This window comes from Cebus imitator, unplaced genomic scaffold (assembly GCF_001604975.1).
Source record: "Cebus imitator isolate Cc_AM_T3 unplaced genomic scaffold, Cebus_imitator-1.0 Scaffold484, whole genome shotgun sequence".
NCBI lineage: Eukaryota > Metazoa > Chordata > Mammalia > Primates > Cebidae > Cebus > Cebus imitator.
The window spans coordinates 630,677-647,835 of record NW_016107799.1 but is presented as its reverse complement, the minus strand read 5'-3'; the positions used below and the strand labels follow the sequence as shown (position 1 = coordinate 647,835).

Genomic DNA, 17,159 nt, shown 5'->3' with positions numbered 1-17,159 from the left:
GTGCTAAGGTCCACTCTAGGCTGAATTCGATCTTCCCAAAATTAACAGGTTGAAGTCCTAACTTCAAATGTGTCTATATTTGGAGTTATGGCCTTTATGGTGGTAATTAAGGCTAATTATCTTAATTAGGTAATAGGGTAAAGCCCTACTGAGAGGGTTGGTGCCCTTACATGAAAAGAAAAAAGAGGAATGCTTCTCTCTATGTGCACACATCAGAAAGACCATGTGATGACACAATGGTCTTTTCCTTATAAGCCAGGAAAAGAGCCCATACAGGAAGCCAACCCTGGTTAGCTTGATGTTGGACTTCCAATCTCCAGAGCTGTGAGAAAATAATTTATGTTGTTCAAGTTACCCAGTCCATGGTATTTTGCTATGGCAACACAAGCAGACTAATACACAATCCTAAACCCCAATACCTCAGAATGTGACCTTATTTAGAAATAGGGTCATTGAAGATGTCGTTAAATGAAGTTATATGACTGGTGTCCTTATAAGATGAAGAGAAGAGACAAAACAGACACATAGAGACATGAGGGGCGAGTCCTATGTGACAATGGAGGAAGACTGTGGAGGTAGACTAAAGTGCTGGCAACAATCAGCAGCTAGGAATTAAGAAGGAACCATTCTCCTCAACAGGTTTCTGAGGGAGTGTGGCCCTGTCAATATCTTGATTATGGAATTAAGGATTTCTAGCCTCCAGAAATTGTGGGACAATACATTTCTGTTGTTTTAATCCACCCTGCTTGTGGTATGTCCTTATGTCAGCCATAGGAACACATACGATAATCTAGTCAGATCACTCTACAGTGAAAATCACATTCAACAAGCCCTTTCATGGGCACAGGGCTCCAGGCAGCTTTCATCATTATCCTAAAAAATGAGCAGAGAACCAGAGATCGTCCAACATTTGAGGAAATCATACATGGAAAACAGAGGCTGAAACAAACGTAAAATAGAATTCAAAGAAAAGACTACGTAGGAAAAAGAACATGTCCAAAAAACTGTCAGTCATATTTTCAAAAAAAAAAAGAGATCTTAAACATAAAATAAGAATACGATGCTAAAGACAAAGGAATATTCACACAATAAAAACAGCTCCTAGGAATTAAGCAGATAAATGCAGAAATTAAAACATCAATTGAAGAAGGTAAAACTGAGAAACTCAATCAGAAAGTGGAACAAAAAGAGATGGGAAAGAGAAGGGAAGAGATTAAAAAAAAAATTAGAGAACCAGTCCAAGTGCCTCATAACTGAATAAAAGGAATTCCAGACAGAACAACAACGGAAATTGGGCACAGAACAGTATTAAAGAAAAAAATTTAACCAAATTTCTCAGAGCTGAATGAAAAAGGATTCCCAGATTAAAAGAGACTACTGAGGGTTTGGTAAAATTGATTACAACAGACTCACACACCAAAGCACATCATCATGAAATTTTAAAACGACAGGAAAATAGAAAATATCCCATAAGCTTCCTGAATGGAGAGAAAAACAGGTAAGCATCATAATGGCTTCAGCCTTCTCAACAGCAACACCAGAAGTTAAAGGCAATGAAGAAATGCTCTCAAAATTCTGAAAGAAAATGCACACAACTCCAGCAAAGTTTGGGTCTGGATACAGAGTAAGAACAGAGAATACCAGACAAATGAAACATGATAGTGAATAACACCAGAGAAAAGAATGGTAATGGTAGGATACTGTAGAGATCAGCTGTGAATAGTGTTTACATAATGAAAATGATTATATGACAGGTAACGTTATGTGTAAGGCACAGATTTAAATGCTTTCTGTTATTTAACTCATATAATAAACACAACACTTAAACGCTTTATGTTCGTTATATACCACGACTTACTGATTAGAAAATTGAGGCATAGAAAGGTCAAATAACTTGTCCAAAGATATAGCTAGTAATGGGTTGGGCTAGAATGATAACCTAGGAAGGCTGTTTCTAGGCATTGTGTACTTTAGCTCTATATTCTATTGCTTCTAATTTCATCTAGATAATATAAATATTGAATATTAAGCTAACCCAAATTGCATTGCAATGATTCCAGGAAGCTATAAGGACAGGGAAATACACATGTGTATAGTGGCACTGGGTAACTACTAAATCATCTTTCATAGAAGGAAGTTAATTCATGATGTCCATCTGAAAAATTAAGAAATAGCAGAATAAACATGTTATTTGGAATATGGAAATAAATGCTAAAAGATTCAGATGAAAGAGTTTGAAGTGTTGCCTCTAGAGAATTAGACCTAGGGATGGGAGCTTATGGGATGGGAACTATTGTTTTCCATCGTAAGCCTTGGAAAACTAATTGTTTTTTTTAAAGTTATAAGCAAATACAGCTTTGATAAAAATAAAAACTAAATTAAAAGTAGATCAGAATGGAAAATACACAGACAAGCAAACGGCCTGACAAAATTAATTTTCAGTAAAAATCCCATCATAAATAGTAGGCTAATCTTTAAACTTTTAAATTATTAAAACCCTTAAATGAAATGAATACTTTTTACCAAAAATATCAAAAGATACCTAGAAAACACTTCTTGAGAACAAAGAAAAGTTCTTTAGTATGTTTTTCCCCTTCTATTTCCACTCTAAAGTTAGTAGGCAACTTCACATTTTATTATCAATAAGATCTGTAGAACTGGCATGTGGTTTATTTGTTCATTTTCATATAACCTAAATACTCAGTCAAAAATTAGGTCACTTTCAAAAACCAAGTCAGCAGACTTTTAGAGGGCCATTTCTAGGCCGTTTAAAGAGTAATCTCCTAGTTTTTCCTGTTCTTTGTTCTTGCTCACAGTAAATCTCAGAACCAAATGTCTGATTTTGATTTGTAAGTGCTGTTAGCCAATCTTTTCATTGCTGCTTTCTCCAACATTCTTAGAATAAGAACACTGGTTTCCTAGAAAAGCTACAGCAATTACACACGACTTGGAAGTAAACACTCTATTTTCAAGTCATGAGATGGAATGAGCCTGAAAAAATCTGCAAAACCATACTAATTCTTCAGTAAGTTTACATTTCAATTACTGCAAGACTGAAAGTCTTTAAGTAGGCCATATCAGCCACACTATGCAGGAAATTATATCCCAGGAAAGCTCTGTTTTAAAAATAGGCAAAGGAAGAAAGGAAGGTTGCCAAAATACACAGTACTTTCCATTTGTTTTGATTTGAACACAGCATCTGTTTTATCAGGTGCAATCTACCATTTGCAGGCTTAAGGGGAATGGTAGTAGTTAGGGTGGGAAGAAGTAAATTAACAGAAAATGTTTGCTTTCTGAAAATAATTTTGAAGTAGATAACAGCGGAATTTAGGTCATAACAAATACCACAAAGAAACTAGGTTTCGGGATAAATGTTAAGACTGGACTACATACTCCTTAACCCAGCAGAATCAAAGCTGGTAAACTAGATCAGTCCACTTAAGAAATGTACATGATCTTAAGCACAATATTTGATGTGTACTTAAAAGTCAACTTTTCTCATTTATTTATTCAAGAAACAATGAGTACCTATCATGCAGCAGGTACTGTTCGAGGTACAGGAATATAGCAATTAATAAAACAACAAAACACTTCCCCATGGAGCTTATTCTGGTGAAGAAGACAAACATATATAAATGAAGAATATAACATCAGATACTACAAAGTGCTATTAAAAACATAACAGGGCAATTTTAAGAAGGTTAATTTTTACTACGAAAATATCACATATAAAACAAAGCAAATTTGGATAAGATTACTGTATAGGAAAACTTTACGAGGACAGAGTTCTGATAAAACTGTTAAGAGTCTGTTTAACAATGAGAACACATGGACACAGGGAGGGGAACATCACATACCAGGGCCTGTTGGGGGATCAGGGGCAAAGGGAGGGAGAGCATTAGGACATATACCTAATGCATTCCGGGCTTAAAACCTAGATGATAGTTTGATGGATGCAGCAAACCACCATGGCACATGTATACCTACGTAACAAACCTGCACGTTCTGCACATGTATCTCAGAACTTAAAGTATAATTAAAAGAAAAAAAAAAAGAATCCATTTAAATCAGATGGCTAAGTTTAGGACTTAGCCTTGCACTGAGTGCGAGCAAATAATGTTCAAAATTTTTGTCAGAGTAAAATTAGACTGGAAATACTTAGAAGATTGTCAAGCTTTAAATAATTTTCTTTTTTTTTTTTCCAAAGGAGGAAATTTACAGAGTTTTCAAAAACTTCTATTTCATTTTTTGAACCTCTTTGTTATAGTTGATTTCAGTGCTGTTGGGTCCTGCCCTGGTAAGCTGCCTGAGTGTCCTTCTTGGAAAATATCTACATGGCTGTGGCCCCTGAATGTCTAGCTTTGAATTAATCAGATGCACATTCACTGGCTGGTTGTGAAAGCTGTTTCAACTTTTATGTGAGGCTAGAATCTTCACCTGTGTTTCTAAAGGTAGCACGGTAGAAGAGACAGAATAAAATACTAGAAACAGAAAAGCTCTGATCTGGTACCAATTCTGCCTTTACAATCCATGTGACTCCAGGTAAATTTGCTTCTCTATGACTGTACTACTGGAATATTTTCTATGCCTATTTTATGGGACTGCAGTAAGGATCAGTGGGATATTATTGGAGTAGGCAGAAAAATGCCCTCTCTCCCCTGATGATGTCTGTGTCTTAATCTCTGGAAACTGTGAATATGTTAGGTTACACTGTAAAGGAGAAATACGGCTGCAGATGAAATTAGGGTTGCTCATCAGCTGACCTTGAAATGGGAAGTGTATCCTGGATTACTTAGGTGGGCTCAATGAAATTGGAAGAGTTCTTATAAGTGGAAGAGGAAGCAGAAGAGAGAACCAGAGAGATGACAGCATGAAAAGGTGCCAGCCTAACATTGCTTGGGGATGGAGGAATAAAGCCATAAGCCAAGGAATGTGGGCAGCCTGTAGAAGCTGGGGAAGACAGGGAAAAAGACTTTCCCCTAAACCCTCCAGAAGGGGCGAGGCCTGTGGACTCATTTTATGTTTCTGACCTCTAGGACTATAAGTGAATAAGTTTGTGTTTATGTTGTTCTAAGCCAATAAGTGTGTGATAATTTGTTTCAAAAAATTATCCAGAGTAGCAAATGAAAATAATAAAAGTACTTTGAAACTGGTAGGAAATCATTTAAACAGAAAATATTATTATTCCAAGGTGACATTCCAGCTTCCCCCTGACCCCACCACCCTACCTGAGGGTCTCATTCTGCCTGTCGTCCAGGCTGGAGTGCAGTGGCACAATCAGGGCTCAGTGCAGCCTTGACCTCCCAGGTTCAGGTGATCCTCCTATCTGAGCCTCCTAAGTGGCTGGAACTACAGGCAAACACCACCGTGCCCTGCTAATTTTTGTAGAGATGGGGTTTCGCCATGTTGCCCAGGTTGGTCTCAAACTCCTGGGCTCAAGAGATCTGCTTGCTTCAGCCACCCAAAGTGCTGGGATTACAGGTGTGAGCCACTGCACCAGACCTCTCTAGTAGCCTTGACGGCAGGCAATTTGGTTGCTGGGAGGTCTTCAGAGTTGATACATTTCCCTGTCAAAGGCAGATGCCCTGTCCTAGTTTCAGTGCCTGACCATTTATTTTGCTTTTAGTGCTTATTTGTGAAGTAGAGTTGATTACCATGTAATTATCAAACCAGCTCCAGCCACCTGCCTTTCACCTTCCCTAGGTTCTCCTCAATTACTCATTATTCTGGTCTTAAATGGATAGTTATGAAAACTTTTTTTCAGGGTACTAGGCTTAATACCTGAGTGATGAAAGTCTGTAACACACACCCCATGACACATATTTACCTATATAACAAACATGCACAAACCCTAAACATACAATAAAAGTTAAAAAGAAATGCTTTTCAGAGTCATAGTATTACTGCAAACATGTACAGATAATTCCAGCTTTATTAATGAGTATTCTCTAAAAACAACTGTGCAAAGCAGTATGCTTATTATAAAACTAAATACACACATACACATATATCTCATTACATATCATATTTATAGTTTTCTCATTAGTTTGAATGCTAATGGATTCTCGTCCATAGCTAAAATTATCTTCACACTTGATCTTAGCCAAAAGGCCAAGAAACAATTAAATTAACTTTATGAAATAGAAAATTTCAGGGTTAGATCATACTTATTAATCCCCAATTTACAAAATGATCTAGTAATGAAAATCTCAGTGTTGTATCAAGGCTAATAAAACACATAAATTCTTGTTTTTAAGTCTTTAAAAATTAATATTAACAAAGTTGAATTGATGTGCAGCATTTATAAATGGATTAATCTTTCTGATTTTTATTTTATTATTATTGTTACTATTTTTTTTTTGAGACAAGGTTTTCATTCTGTTGTCCAGGCTGGAGTGCAGTGCTGGAATCACAGCTCACTGCAGCCTCAAATTCCTGGGTTCAGGTGATTCTCCCACTTCGCCTCTCCAGTAGCTAGGACTATAGGCATGCACTACCATACCCAGCTAATTTTTATATTTTTTGTATAGACGGGATTTTACCATTTTGGCTAGGCTGGTCTCAAACTCCTGGCCTCCTTCTACCCACCTTGGCCTCCCAAAGTGTTGGGATTACAGGTGTTAGCCACTGCACATGACCAAGCCTATTTTTTATTACAGTTCATTTAATATTTTTATATTTCTTATTGCTATCCCTTTACCTTTGACTTTTATTTTAGGGATGATATTTCTGTGCTTACTGATAATATCCTCAAGTTATTAGAGCTTCTCATCTAAACAATTTGTACTTAACTTTTTTTCCTAAAAAAAGAGCAGATTAGGCCGGGCGTGGTGGCTCAAGCCTGTAATCCCAGCACTTTGGGAGGCCGAGGCGGGTGGATCACGAGGTCAAGAGATCCAGACCATCCTGGTCAACATGGTGAAACCCCGTCTCTACTAAAAATACAAAACATTAGCTGGGCATGGTGGCGCGTGCCTGTAATCCCAGCTACTCAGGAGGCTGAGGCAGGAGAATTGCCTGAACCCAGGAGGCGGAGGTTGCGGTGAGCCGAGATCGCGCCATTGCACTCCAGCCTGGGTAACAAGAGTGAAACTCCGTCTCAAAAAAAAAAAAAAAGAGCAGATTTGGGAGGGAAGATGGGAGAATATCATAAGCCCAAATATATATACAATGTACACACACCCAGCAGCACACCAAATTATTATATATCCTGGGCTTCTGGAAACCTTTCTAGGTGAAATGGGTCCAATGTTGAGAGGCATAATACCCTGTACTTCAACTGTACATTGAATTACACTCAGAAAAAGATCTAATTTAATAACATTATAAAAAATATTCCAAATAGGGAAATGGTTCCCATTTATTAAGCACTGGCCAGAAGTAGATTCTTCAACTCATATTTTCATGGTGTTTGGAAATGATGTCCAACTCTTACCTTTATCTTCCAAAAGAGAATTCCAATTAAAATATTACACAGTAGGGCAGAGTGTTGTCTACGGGATTGTACAAGGCTGTAAAAGCATTACTGTGTTGCTCTAAGTATATTAATAATACAATAATGAAAACAATAAGCAAAAGTATATTATTTGACAGTAATTTCATGTTACTGAATCTAGTAATAAAAAATTTGGGGGGTTGGGCACTGTGGCTCATGCCTATAATCCCAGCACTTTGGGGAGCTGAAGTAGGTGGATAACCTGAGGCCAGGAGTCCAAGACCAATCTGGGCAACATAGTAAGACTCCATGTCTATTAATAATAATAATAATAATAAATTAGCTGGGCATGGTGGTACATGGCTGTAGTCCCAGCTACTCAGGAGGCTGAGGTAGGAGGATCGTTTAAGCTCATGAGGTCCAGGCTACAGTGAACTATGATGGTGCCATTGTACTCCACCCTGGGTAATAAGAGCAAGATCCTGTCTCAAAACAATAAGAAATAAATAAATAAGTCAAATAAAAATTCTGGGTTGTATTTCATGTTTAGGGGCTTTTTCATTTCATTATTTCCAGTGATTAGTATATCATTTTATAAAAGTATTAGTCTATGACTTATTGGAAAAACAAAAGTCATCCTGTATCACAGGCAGCTTGAGAAGCACTATTAACAGACATGCTGGCATCTAGAAACCAATGTATGCCAGCACTATAAAATAATATGCAAAGTATTTACTCCAACATATATCAAAATATGAACCTTCGAACCTTGTATAAAATGAATTTAAATTACCAGGACTTAATATGGTTCCATCTCTTAAGATTAATTTCACCAATCGTAGGTCCAAAAGATACACATATAAAAGGATGGAAAAATTTCAGAGCCCAACTATGTAACTTAGTTACCTCTGCCAGATGTATTCCACTATTTTGACTTGTATTAATATATACTTTACTTCAGAAGTTAGTTTTATATACAAGAGAAAAAAACAACTATAAAAGTTTAATGAAATGAGTTAGTTATAAAAGTTTCAGAATCTGTCCCTTCCTCCCACCCCACAAAACCCTGAACACATAAAGAACCATGATCTAATCTCTGATCATTTGACCAACTGATGACAAGACTGTCATCTAAGATCCCTTAGAAAGAACCACAGCTACATACCCCAAAGAATCAAACATAGGTGCTCAAAAAAATCCTTATATGTGAATGTTTGTAGCAATAGTATTCATAATAGCCAAAAGACAGAACAATTCATATGTCCGTCAACAGATGAATGGATAAGCAAAATGTCATACATCTACACAGTAGAATGTTGTTATTCAGCCATAAAAAGGAATGTAATACATTCTACATACCAAGACATGTATGAACCTTAAAAACATTATGCTGAGTGAAGGAAGCCAGCCTCAAAAGATCACATATCATATGATTCTATTTATATGAAATATCCAGACTAGCAGACTGGTGGTTTTCCGTGAGTTGGGGTAGGAGAGAATGGGGAGTAACTGTTTAATGGGCACAGGGATTTATTTGGAGTGATGAAAATATTTTGGAACCAGAAAGAGCTAGTGTTTGTATAACATTGTGAATGCATAAAATGCCTCTAAAATGCTTAATTTTATATTATGTGAATGTCAACTCAAAATGAAAAAAGAGCCATAGTTATTGATGTGCTGTTATCTCGGTATTGACTGCTTATCCTGTTGATTAACCACCAATACAATATGCTTTTGCTATTCTCTAAAAATTCATTCCATCACGCATACTAAACTCGATCAAAATTTGTAGGTGGGGAAGGCCATTTACTATTACATCATGTAGATAAAACGGGAAATGAGGACAACTTCAAAAATGTTAAAAAATAAATGTTAGTGACAAAAGAAAATTAGGGAATAGAAAAGAAGAAACTAAAAACAAAGAAATACTGAGGACTCATCGCATATCAAAACAAAATCATTACAAATAGAGTCTGATTCAAGAAGGAAAAAGATTGCAGTTGTCAGTGGTGATGGAGTATCTGCAATATTCATATCGATTAGAAAGTGATGAAACACCTACAGAAGAAGAAAAAGGCTTTGGGGCCATAGAGATATATTCTCAATTTACCTATAAATTTACAAGGCAGAAAACCCCACAACCCCCCTCCCCAAGTGAAACATACAAAAGTTCTCCAACCCCTTATTACACTGGGATTTATAGACTAAATCAAGAGCTATTCAATTACTCATCTTGGGAACCATATACTTATTTTCACTGAAACTCCACTTTGGGGTTGTTTTCAAAGATTTTTTAAAAGTTTAGTTTTGTTACCTCACATTCATAACACCTTTTAACCCAAAACATTGCTCCAGTTATTTTTAAGAGAATAGCAGTTTTTCAGTGTATATCATTAAAATATTAAACTCAGATTAATCACTCATAAAACTTTACTTACATATTCCTTCACGTTTTTTGTTTTCACAGCTTTGTATGAATAATATGCAGGATAAAGCATTCCAAACACCAGCCTAAAAATGAAAAGAATGAGAATACTGTTAAAACGCAATGCTTTTAACAGCTCATAAAAATTTAATCTAATAGATTAAAAAATAACTATAAATTTGTATAAATGAAATCTGCTCAGAAAAAGTAAAAATATATTTGTAATAAAAAGATAATTTTAATATTTCAGAAGCAGTTTCATAAAAATAAAAACTTTATTTTTTGAAAAAATTGACTTCTGAAGCTTTTTTTCTCATTGCAAAAAAATATTCTGTGGTTCCTTGAACAACATTTAGAAAATTCAGAAAATCACCAAGAATAAAATAAAAATTGCTCCAACCCTACCAGAGATTATCACAGGCAACATCTTATCACACACAAATCCCACTATTTATCTATTTGTAGTATACCTAAGATATAAACATACACATACGCAATTTGTGGTAATAAAAACTTGGTCCTTCACTAGACTAGTTAGAAGCACTGGGTTCTAATTATGACAGAGGTGTAAGGCAATTCTTGATACATTAACTATACTATGCATTAAAATAACTTTAAGTACTTATAAATTGACTTTAAATCACTAATAGGACTTAATTTAATGCTGTTTGTAAAGATCAGCAAATCCCAGATCCAGGAGATATGTACAAATGAATAATAAAAACATAAGACACAGAAATTTTATGACATAGTATACACAGTTCACAATGGGTACTTTCACATATGGCAAATAAGTAAGTTTTTTGTTCTGAAATGTTATCCTGCAGTATTTTTACTGATTGATTAAGATGGTGTGTTGCTCTGTTGACCAAGCTGGAGTGCAGTGGTGTGATCTCAGCTTGCTGCAACCTCTGCCTCCCAGGTTCAAGTGATTCTCCTGCCTCAGCCTCCTGAGTAGCATGGTAGGCTACCATGTCTGTATAATTTTTGTATTTTTAGTAGAGACGGGTTTTTGCCATGTTGCCCAGGTTGGTCTTGAACTCTTGAGCTCAAGCAATCTGTCATCTGCCTCAGCCTCCCAAAGTGCTGGGATTACAAGTACAAGCCACAGTGACTGGCCTAATGTGTGTTTCTGAATACCAGTAAATTTGAATTTTTTTTTTCAAGTGCTTACTGGCCTTTTGATAAGTATATGATAACTTTCTATTTTTTTCTGTTGTTTTAAACAGCCATTTTAAAAATAATATTTTATAGAGAAGTGGGAAAGATAGTATAGATAGTTCCCATATACTCAATACCCAGTTTCCTCTACTACTACTACTACTACTATTATTATTATTATTATTATTATTATTATTTTTAGATGGAGTCTTGCTCTTGTTTTCCAGGCTGGAGTGCAATGGCACGATCTCGGTTCACTGCAACCTCCGCCTCCCCGGTTCAAGTGATTCTCCTGCCTCAGCCTCCTGAGTAGCTGGGATTACAGGCACCCACCACCATGCCCATCTAATTTTTTGTATTTTTAGTAGAGATGGGGCTTCACTATGTTGGTCAGGCTAGTCTTGAACTCCTGACCTCAGGTGATCCACCCATCTCAGCCTCCCAAAGTGCTGGGATTACAGGCGTGAACCACAGCGCCTGGCCAGTTTCCCCTATTATTAACATCTTATATTGGCAGAGTACACTCATCACAATTAATGTGCCAGTATTGATTTTTGTTTATGAATTAAACTTTATACTTTATTCAGGTTTCCTTAGTTTTTACCTAGTCTCCTTTCTCTGTTCCTAGGATAGCACATTACGCTCAGCTGCCCTCTTAGCTTTTTTGGCTGTAAACTTTTCAGACTTTGTTTTTTATCACCTTGACAGCTTTTAGGAGTGTTGGTCAAGTATGTTGCAGGATGCTTCTCTATTGGAATTTGTTTGCTGTTCTCATGATTAAAGTGAGATACGGGTTTTCAAGAGAAAAATTATACAGGTCAAATGCAATTCTTATCACATTATATCAAGGGCACAGTCTATCAACATGACCTATCACTGCTGTTAATCTTGACCACCATGCTGAAGTAGTGCTTTGTCAGATTTTGCTGTTACTCTTTTTTGTCCACTTTTAATGACTATATTATTTGGAAATAAGTCACTATGTACAGCCCATGATTGAGTGGGGAGTTACTTTCTACACCTTGAGAGTGGAGTGTCTACATAAATTCCAAATAATTTAGTTGTAATTCTGCATAGAAGGCCTCTCTATTCTTCCCTAGTATCGGTATGGATTCATGGATATTTATTTTATACTTTGGGTTATAATCTAGTACTACTTTATTCTGTTGCTCAAAGTTTTGGCCATTGGGAGATATTTCAGTTAGCTCCTATGTCCCTTTGACATATCTCTATCGTTGTGAGGGTTTTGAAGTACTTTGTTACTTTTTGGTACTAAGTGATGCTCCAGGCTCATCTTGTATACAGTAGTCCCCTGTTATCTGCCATTTTGGTTTCTGCAGTTTCAGTTACCTGCCACCAACTTTAGTTTGAAACTATTAACTGGAAAATTCCAGAAATAATTCATAGGTTTTAAATTGCATGCTATTCAGAGTACCATAATGAATTCATGTGTGATCCTGCTCCATCCCGCCCAGAATGGAAATCATCCCTTTGTCCAGCGTATCCCTGCTATATACATTACCTGCCCTGTAGTCGCTTAGTCTTTGTAGCTGTTTTGATAATCAGCTTGAAAAAACATAGTTTATATAGGCTGTGGTCCTACCCATGATTTCAGGAATCCACCAGGAATCTTCGAACATATTCCCCTCTGATAAAGGGGAACTACTGTACCTCCTGCCCCATTCCTAGAATCAGCCATTTCTCCAAGGAGCTCCAGTTCCTTTTTACTGGAGAACAGTATTTGAAACCAAGATCTGGGAGCTAAGTGTGCGCATTGCTACTGGAATGTTGTTGATTGTAGGTCCTTCTTTGTCTATTTTATATGTTAATCAATATTTTTACAGGTTATTGTCATCTTTTGATTTAATTTATGAATTTTGCAGAAATGCATGCATATTATATTTATTTGCTAGGGCTACCCTGACAAAATACCACAGACTAGGTGGCTTCTACAACAGAAATTTGCTTTATCACAGTCCTGGAGGCTAGAAGCCCATGATCAAAATCTTGGCAGACTTGGTTTCTTCTGAGGCCTCTTTCCTTGGCTTGTAGTCTTCTAGCTGTGTCCTCACATATTGCCCCTCAGTCTGTGTGTGGCCTAATCCCTTCTTAGAAGGAAGCCAATCATATTGGATTAAGGCCTTCCCTAAAGACCTTACTTTAACTTAATCATACCTTTAAAGAGCTTATCTCCAAATGCAGTCACATTCTGATGTGCAGGGGGTTAGGACTTCAATATATGAATTTTGGGGAGACAGAATTCAGCCCATAACACACATATATTTGTGAACTTTTAGAGTAAATAAGTGTTTGCATTTACATGGACCTTTCTTACACTGGAAGAAGTATTTGCATCTCTCCATATTTTTAGTTCATTTATAGTTTGTTTACTGATTGATTGACTGGTGCAGAGGGCAGTACATGCCTGGTGGCTTCCTTAACCATCGGTTTGAGGCTTATGTCAACAAGTCACAGGAAGAATACCAAATCTTCTCTTGTTGGGGATTTTATACTTACCAACTAGAAGCCACATCATTAACAATCTCTGCCTTAAGGCTAAGCGTGGTGGCTCATGCCTGTGATCTCAGCACTTTGGGAAGCCGAGGCAGGCGGATTGCTTGAGGTTAGGAGTTCGAGACCAGCCTGGCAAACATGGTGAAACTCTGTCTCTACTAAAATACAAAAATTAGCCAGGCATGGTGGCGTGTGCCTGTAATCCCAGCTACAAGGGAGGCTGAGGCAGGGAATCACTGGAACCCAGGAGGCGGAGGTTGCAGTGAGCTGAGATGGCACCACTGGCACTCCAGCCTGGGTGACAGAGCAAGACTCTGTCCCACCCCTCCACCCCCACCACCCCTGCAAAAAAAAAATTTCTGCCTTATATAACAATACTATCTGTGAATGTGACTTCACTAAAGTGCCAGCCCAGACTCTGGATACAGGATTTTTAGCTGTGCCACAGAGCTTGGGCTTTTCAGTTTAACTTAGCACCCCCACCACCTCTCCATGCACAGGGACTTTTCAGTTTAGAGACATCTAAGAAAACAACTAACTAGGGTGCAAACAAGAACACAATTTCCAGGTCGGCTGTGTGTTCATCCACATTGCTAACACTAGAAAAAATCCCAAAGTTATGTTTTACATATTCAAGCTAATTATTTTAATTCACTTTGTATTTCCCTTTAGAACTTGGATACAATCAAAGTATTATCTTCAGTATTCCCATACAATCTAGTACCACCAGATTTACATCCAACATGGGATTCTTCACTTCTATCATGGATGGGGCTTTGATACTTCCTTCCCCTGGTACAACATTCTTTCCGTCTGTTAACCCAGTCCTGGTGGTTCTCCCTTGGTGAGAGTACATGCATCCATCCTCGTTTTATTTTCAGACTCGTGGCCAATAACACATTTGGGCTCATGCCATCTCATTAGACTTACTGAAGAGTTTCCCAACATATTCTTCTGTGTCCACTGTCAGATCAATGTTTCCAATATACCTGCAGTACTTCCTCACTTAAAGACTTCACTAGCAGGCCTCCTCACCCCTTGCTGGCCAGCCCCTCTGGGGGCGGCATCAGAACATAATTTGAAAAGCACTGCTTTATATAAACCATCTGTTCCAACATGGTTTCCTCAATATGCTTCTTGTATTTCTACTTCAATCCTGGAGCGTCTGCTTTATGCCTGGATTGCCTCCCTCTCTTTCTTCCTCTTCTTTCTTCCCATTCTTTATTCTCTTCCTTAATTAAAACACATATTTTTCTTCAAGATCCACCCTTCCTCCATAAACTTCTAAATTACCTCTATTTTGCATTTTTAGAAGAATTTGTCATAACTAGTCATTTTCCATTTAATATATTCAATTTTAGATTGCTTGACATATTTCTTAAATGTATGTAACTGGCTTCCAAAGTAGATCATTTTCTCTCGCATAGGAAGGATTTGGTGCTAGCTGAGACTATACATATATGTGCTTTGCCTTTATTTTTAAACTTATTCTGTATTAAAGAGATTAAGTCAAACAAAAAAATAGAATACCCTTAACACCTCTTTCTTGTAAGAGTAGAAAGTAGAAAACAATAAGGCATTTCATTTGGAACATGGGAAAGATTGAATGTCTTAGTGAATAGTGGGACATTTTTTAAGGGCTGTTACTATTAATATAATTTATTACTGCTCCAATGTGAATATTACTGAGAATTTATTATTAATAACTGTAATATTTTCTAGGGTTTTGGGGGGCTTGTTTTCTTTAACACTGGGGTCTACTGTAGATGTCTGCAGCCTGGGAGGTTGGGCATAAAGCCAAAGCATGAGCGCAGTGTGTAAAATCAAATAAAGTATATTTTACAAGGCCACCTACAAGATAAATGGAGGGCTTATAAAGAGATATTTGCTATAAGTAAAATTCACTTATATTGAATATTGTTTCAGTTATAGAGACAGGAAGAAATAATTACTCCTTTCCTCCTTGCCTCATTTCCATCTAAAGAGGGAGAATTTTGTCAAAATAAGACATCCTTCACCCCCACTAATGTAAAGTTGATTTTTGAAATGCCTGAACACTGGCTATGCTGAAAATCTGCACTATTTTAAGAAATGAAAAATAAAAGCACTTATGGGAATGCAGTAGTGGGAGATGGACTTTATATCATTTTCAGATATGGAAAGTACTTAAAATACCTATTTTCTAGACAGATATTCAGACACAATTCATCCTTAACCAAAATTGTTTTAGATAATTATAGCATGTTTGAAAGCAAGTCACAAAAGCAACTAGTAAGAATGCTCTAAATACTAGAACTAATGTCATCAAAGTACAGAAGTTATCAGAATCATTTTATAAAAACTGATCAAGACTTCTTTTTCTGATTCCGACCATAAAAAGAGCTTACTGTAGAATTTTTAGATGTAGAAAAGAATTAAGCGATATAAAAATCATTTGCAATTTCACCACTGAATGAACTGTCTTTTTTGTTAAAGGTTTTTCCAAACATGACTTTTGTCAAATTTTTCACAAGTCTGATATATATCGCTCTCAAATGCTTTAAGAAACCATTAAAAAGTATAAATAATAGTGTAATAACAAAACTGGTCAAGAGTTAATTTACCTCTAAACAGGTTACAAAGCACTAATATCAAGGATTTAAACTGTTTTTGTTTTGTTTTGTTTCTTTTTCAGATTTATTTATTTTTTACTGTACTTTAGGTTCTGGGGTACATGTGCAGATCATGCAGGATTGTTGCATAGGTACACACATGGCAAGGTGGTTTGCTGCCTTCCTCCCCCCTCCCGCCCCCACCAGTCACCTGTATCTGGTATTTCTCCTGACGTTATCCCTCCCCACCCCCTCCTGTCCCTCCCCTAGTCCGAACTCACTGCAGTGATGCTCCCCTCCCTGTGTCCACCATGTGTTCTAGCTGTTCAACACCCGCCTTAATTTTTCTTATTCTGTGTATGTGAGTATGTGATATTTGTAAGGTTGAGAATAAAGACTAAATAAAGTTAGAGAGAGAACACTTTACATTATAATCATACAGCTCCTATGTAACCTTCTTGTTTGTCAAACACACCCTGAATGGTTTTGTAAAGTATTATGTTGCTGTATCCATCAATTAGACTCCAATGATCACTTTCTACTTATCCATTTAAATATTTCCTAACATCATCCAAAGTTTTGTTCTTGATGCATAAGTGCTCAGACATAAAACTATTAAAATATTATTGATAAAAAGATGAGGCTTGATTTTACTAAGAGCGTTTGTGCCACTAAGCTTAAGTCCCTTGAACCTTTAAAATCATACTTCAGTTTTTTTCTTTTTTTTTGAGATAGAGTTTCGCTCTTGTTACACAGGCTGGAGTGCAATGGCGCGATCTCAGCTCACCGCAACCTCCGCCTCCCTGGCTCAGGCAATTCTCCCGCCTCAGCCCCCTGAGCAGCTGGGATTACAGGCATGCGCCACTCATGCCCAGCCAATTTTTTGTATTTTTGGTAGAGACGGGGTTTCACCATGTTGACCAGGATGGTCTCGATCTCCTGACCTTGTGATCCACCCGCCTCGGCCTCCCAAAGTGCTGGGACCACAAGCGCAAGCCACTGCGCCCGGCCCCCCGCCTTTTTTTTTTTTTTT

The 17,159-nt window shown here is 37.1% G+C and overlaps 1 protein-coding gene across 1 annotated transcript in view; it reads right to left on the bottom strand.

The window, feature by feature from the left end:
• The window catches only part of REEP3 (receptor accessory protein 3), a 108,097-nt gene that overhangs the window by 51,557 nt on the left and 39,381 nt on the right, over positions 1-17,159 (bottom strand). Inside the window, exon 2 of the mRNA XM_017512981.2 lies at positions 9,874-9,946. Within this exon, the coding sequence (XP_017368470.1) occupies positions 9,874-9,946 (73 nt within the window). The remainder of the gene's footprint in view (positions 1-9,873; positions 9,947-17,159) is intronic.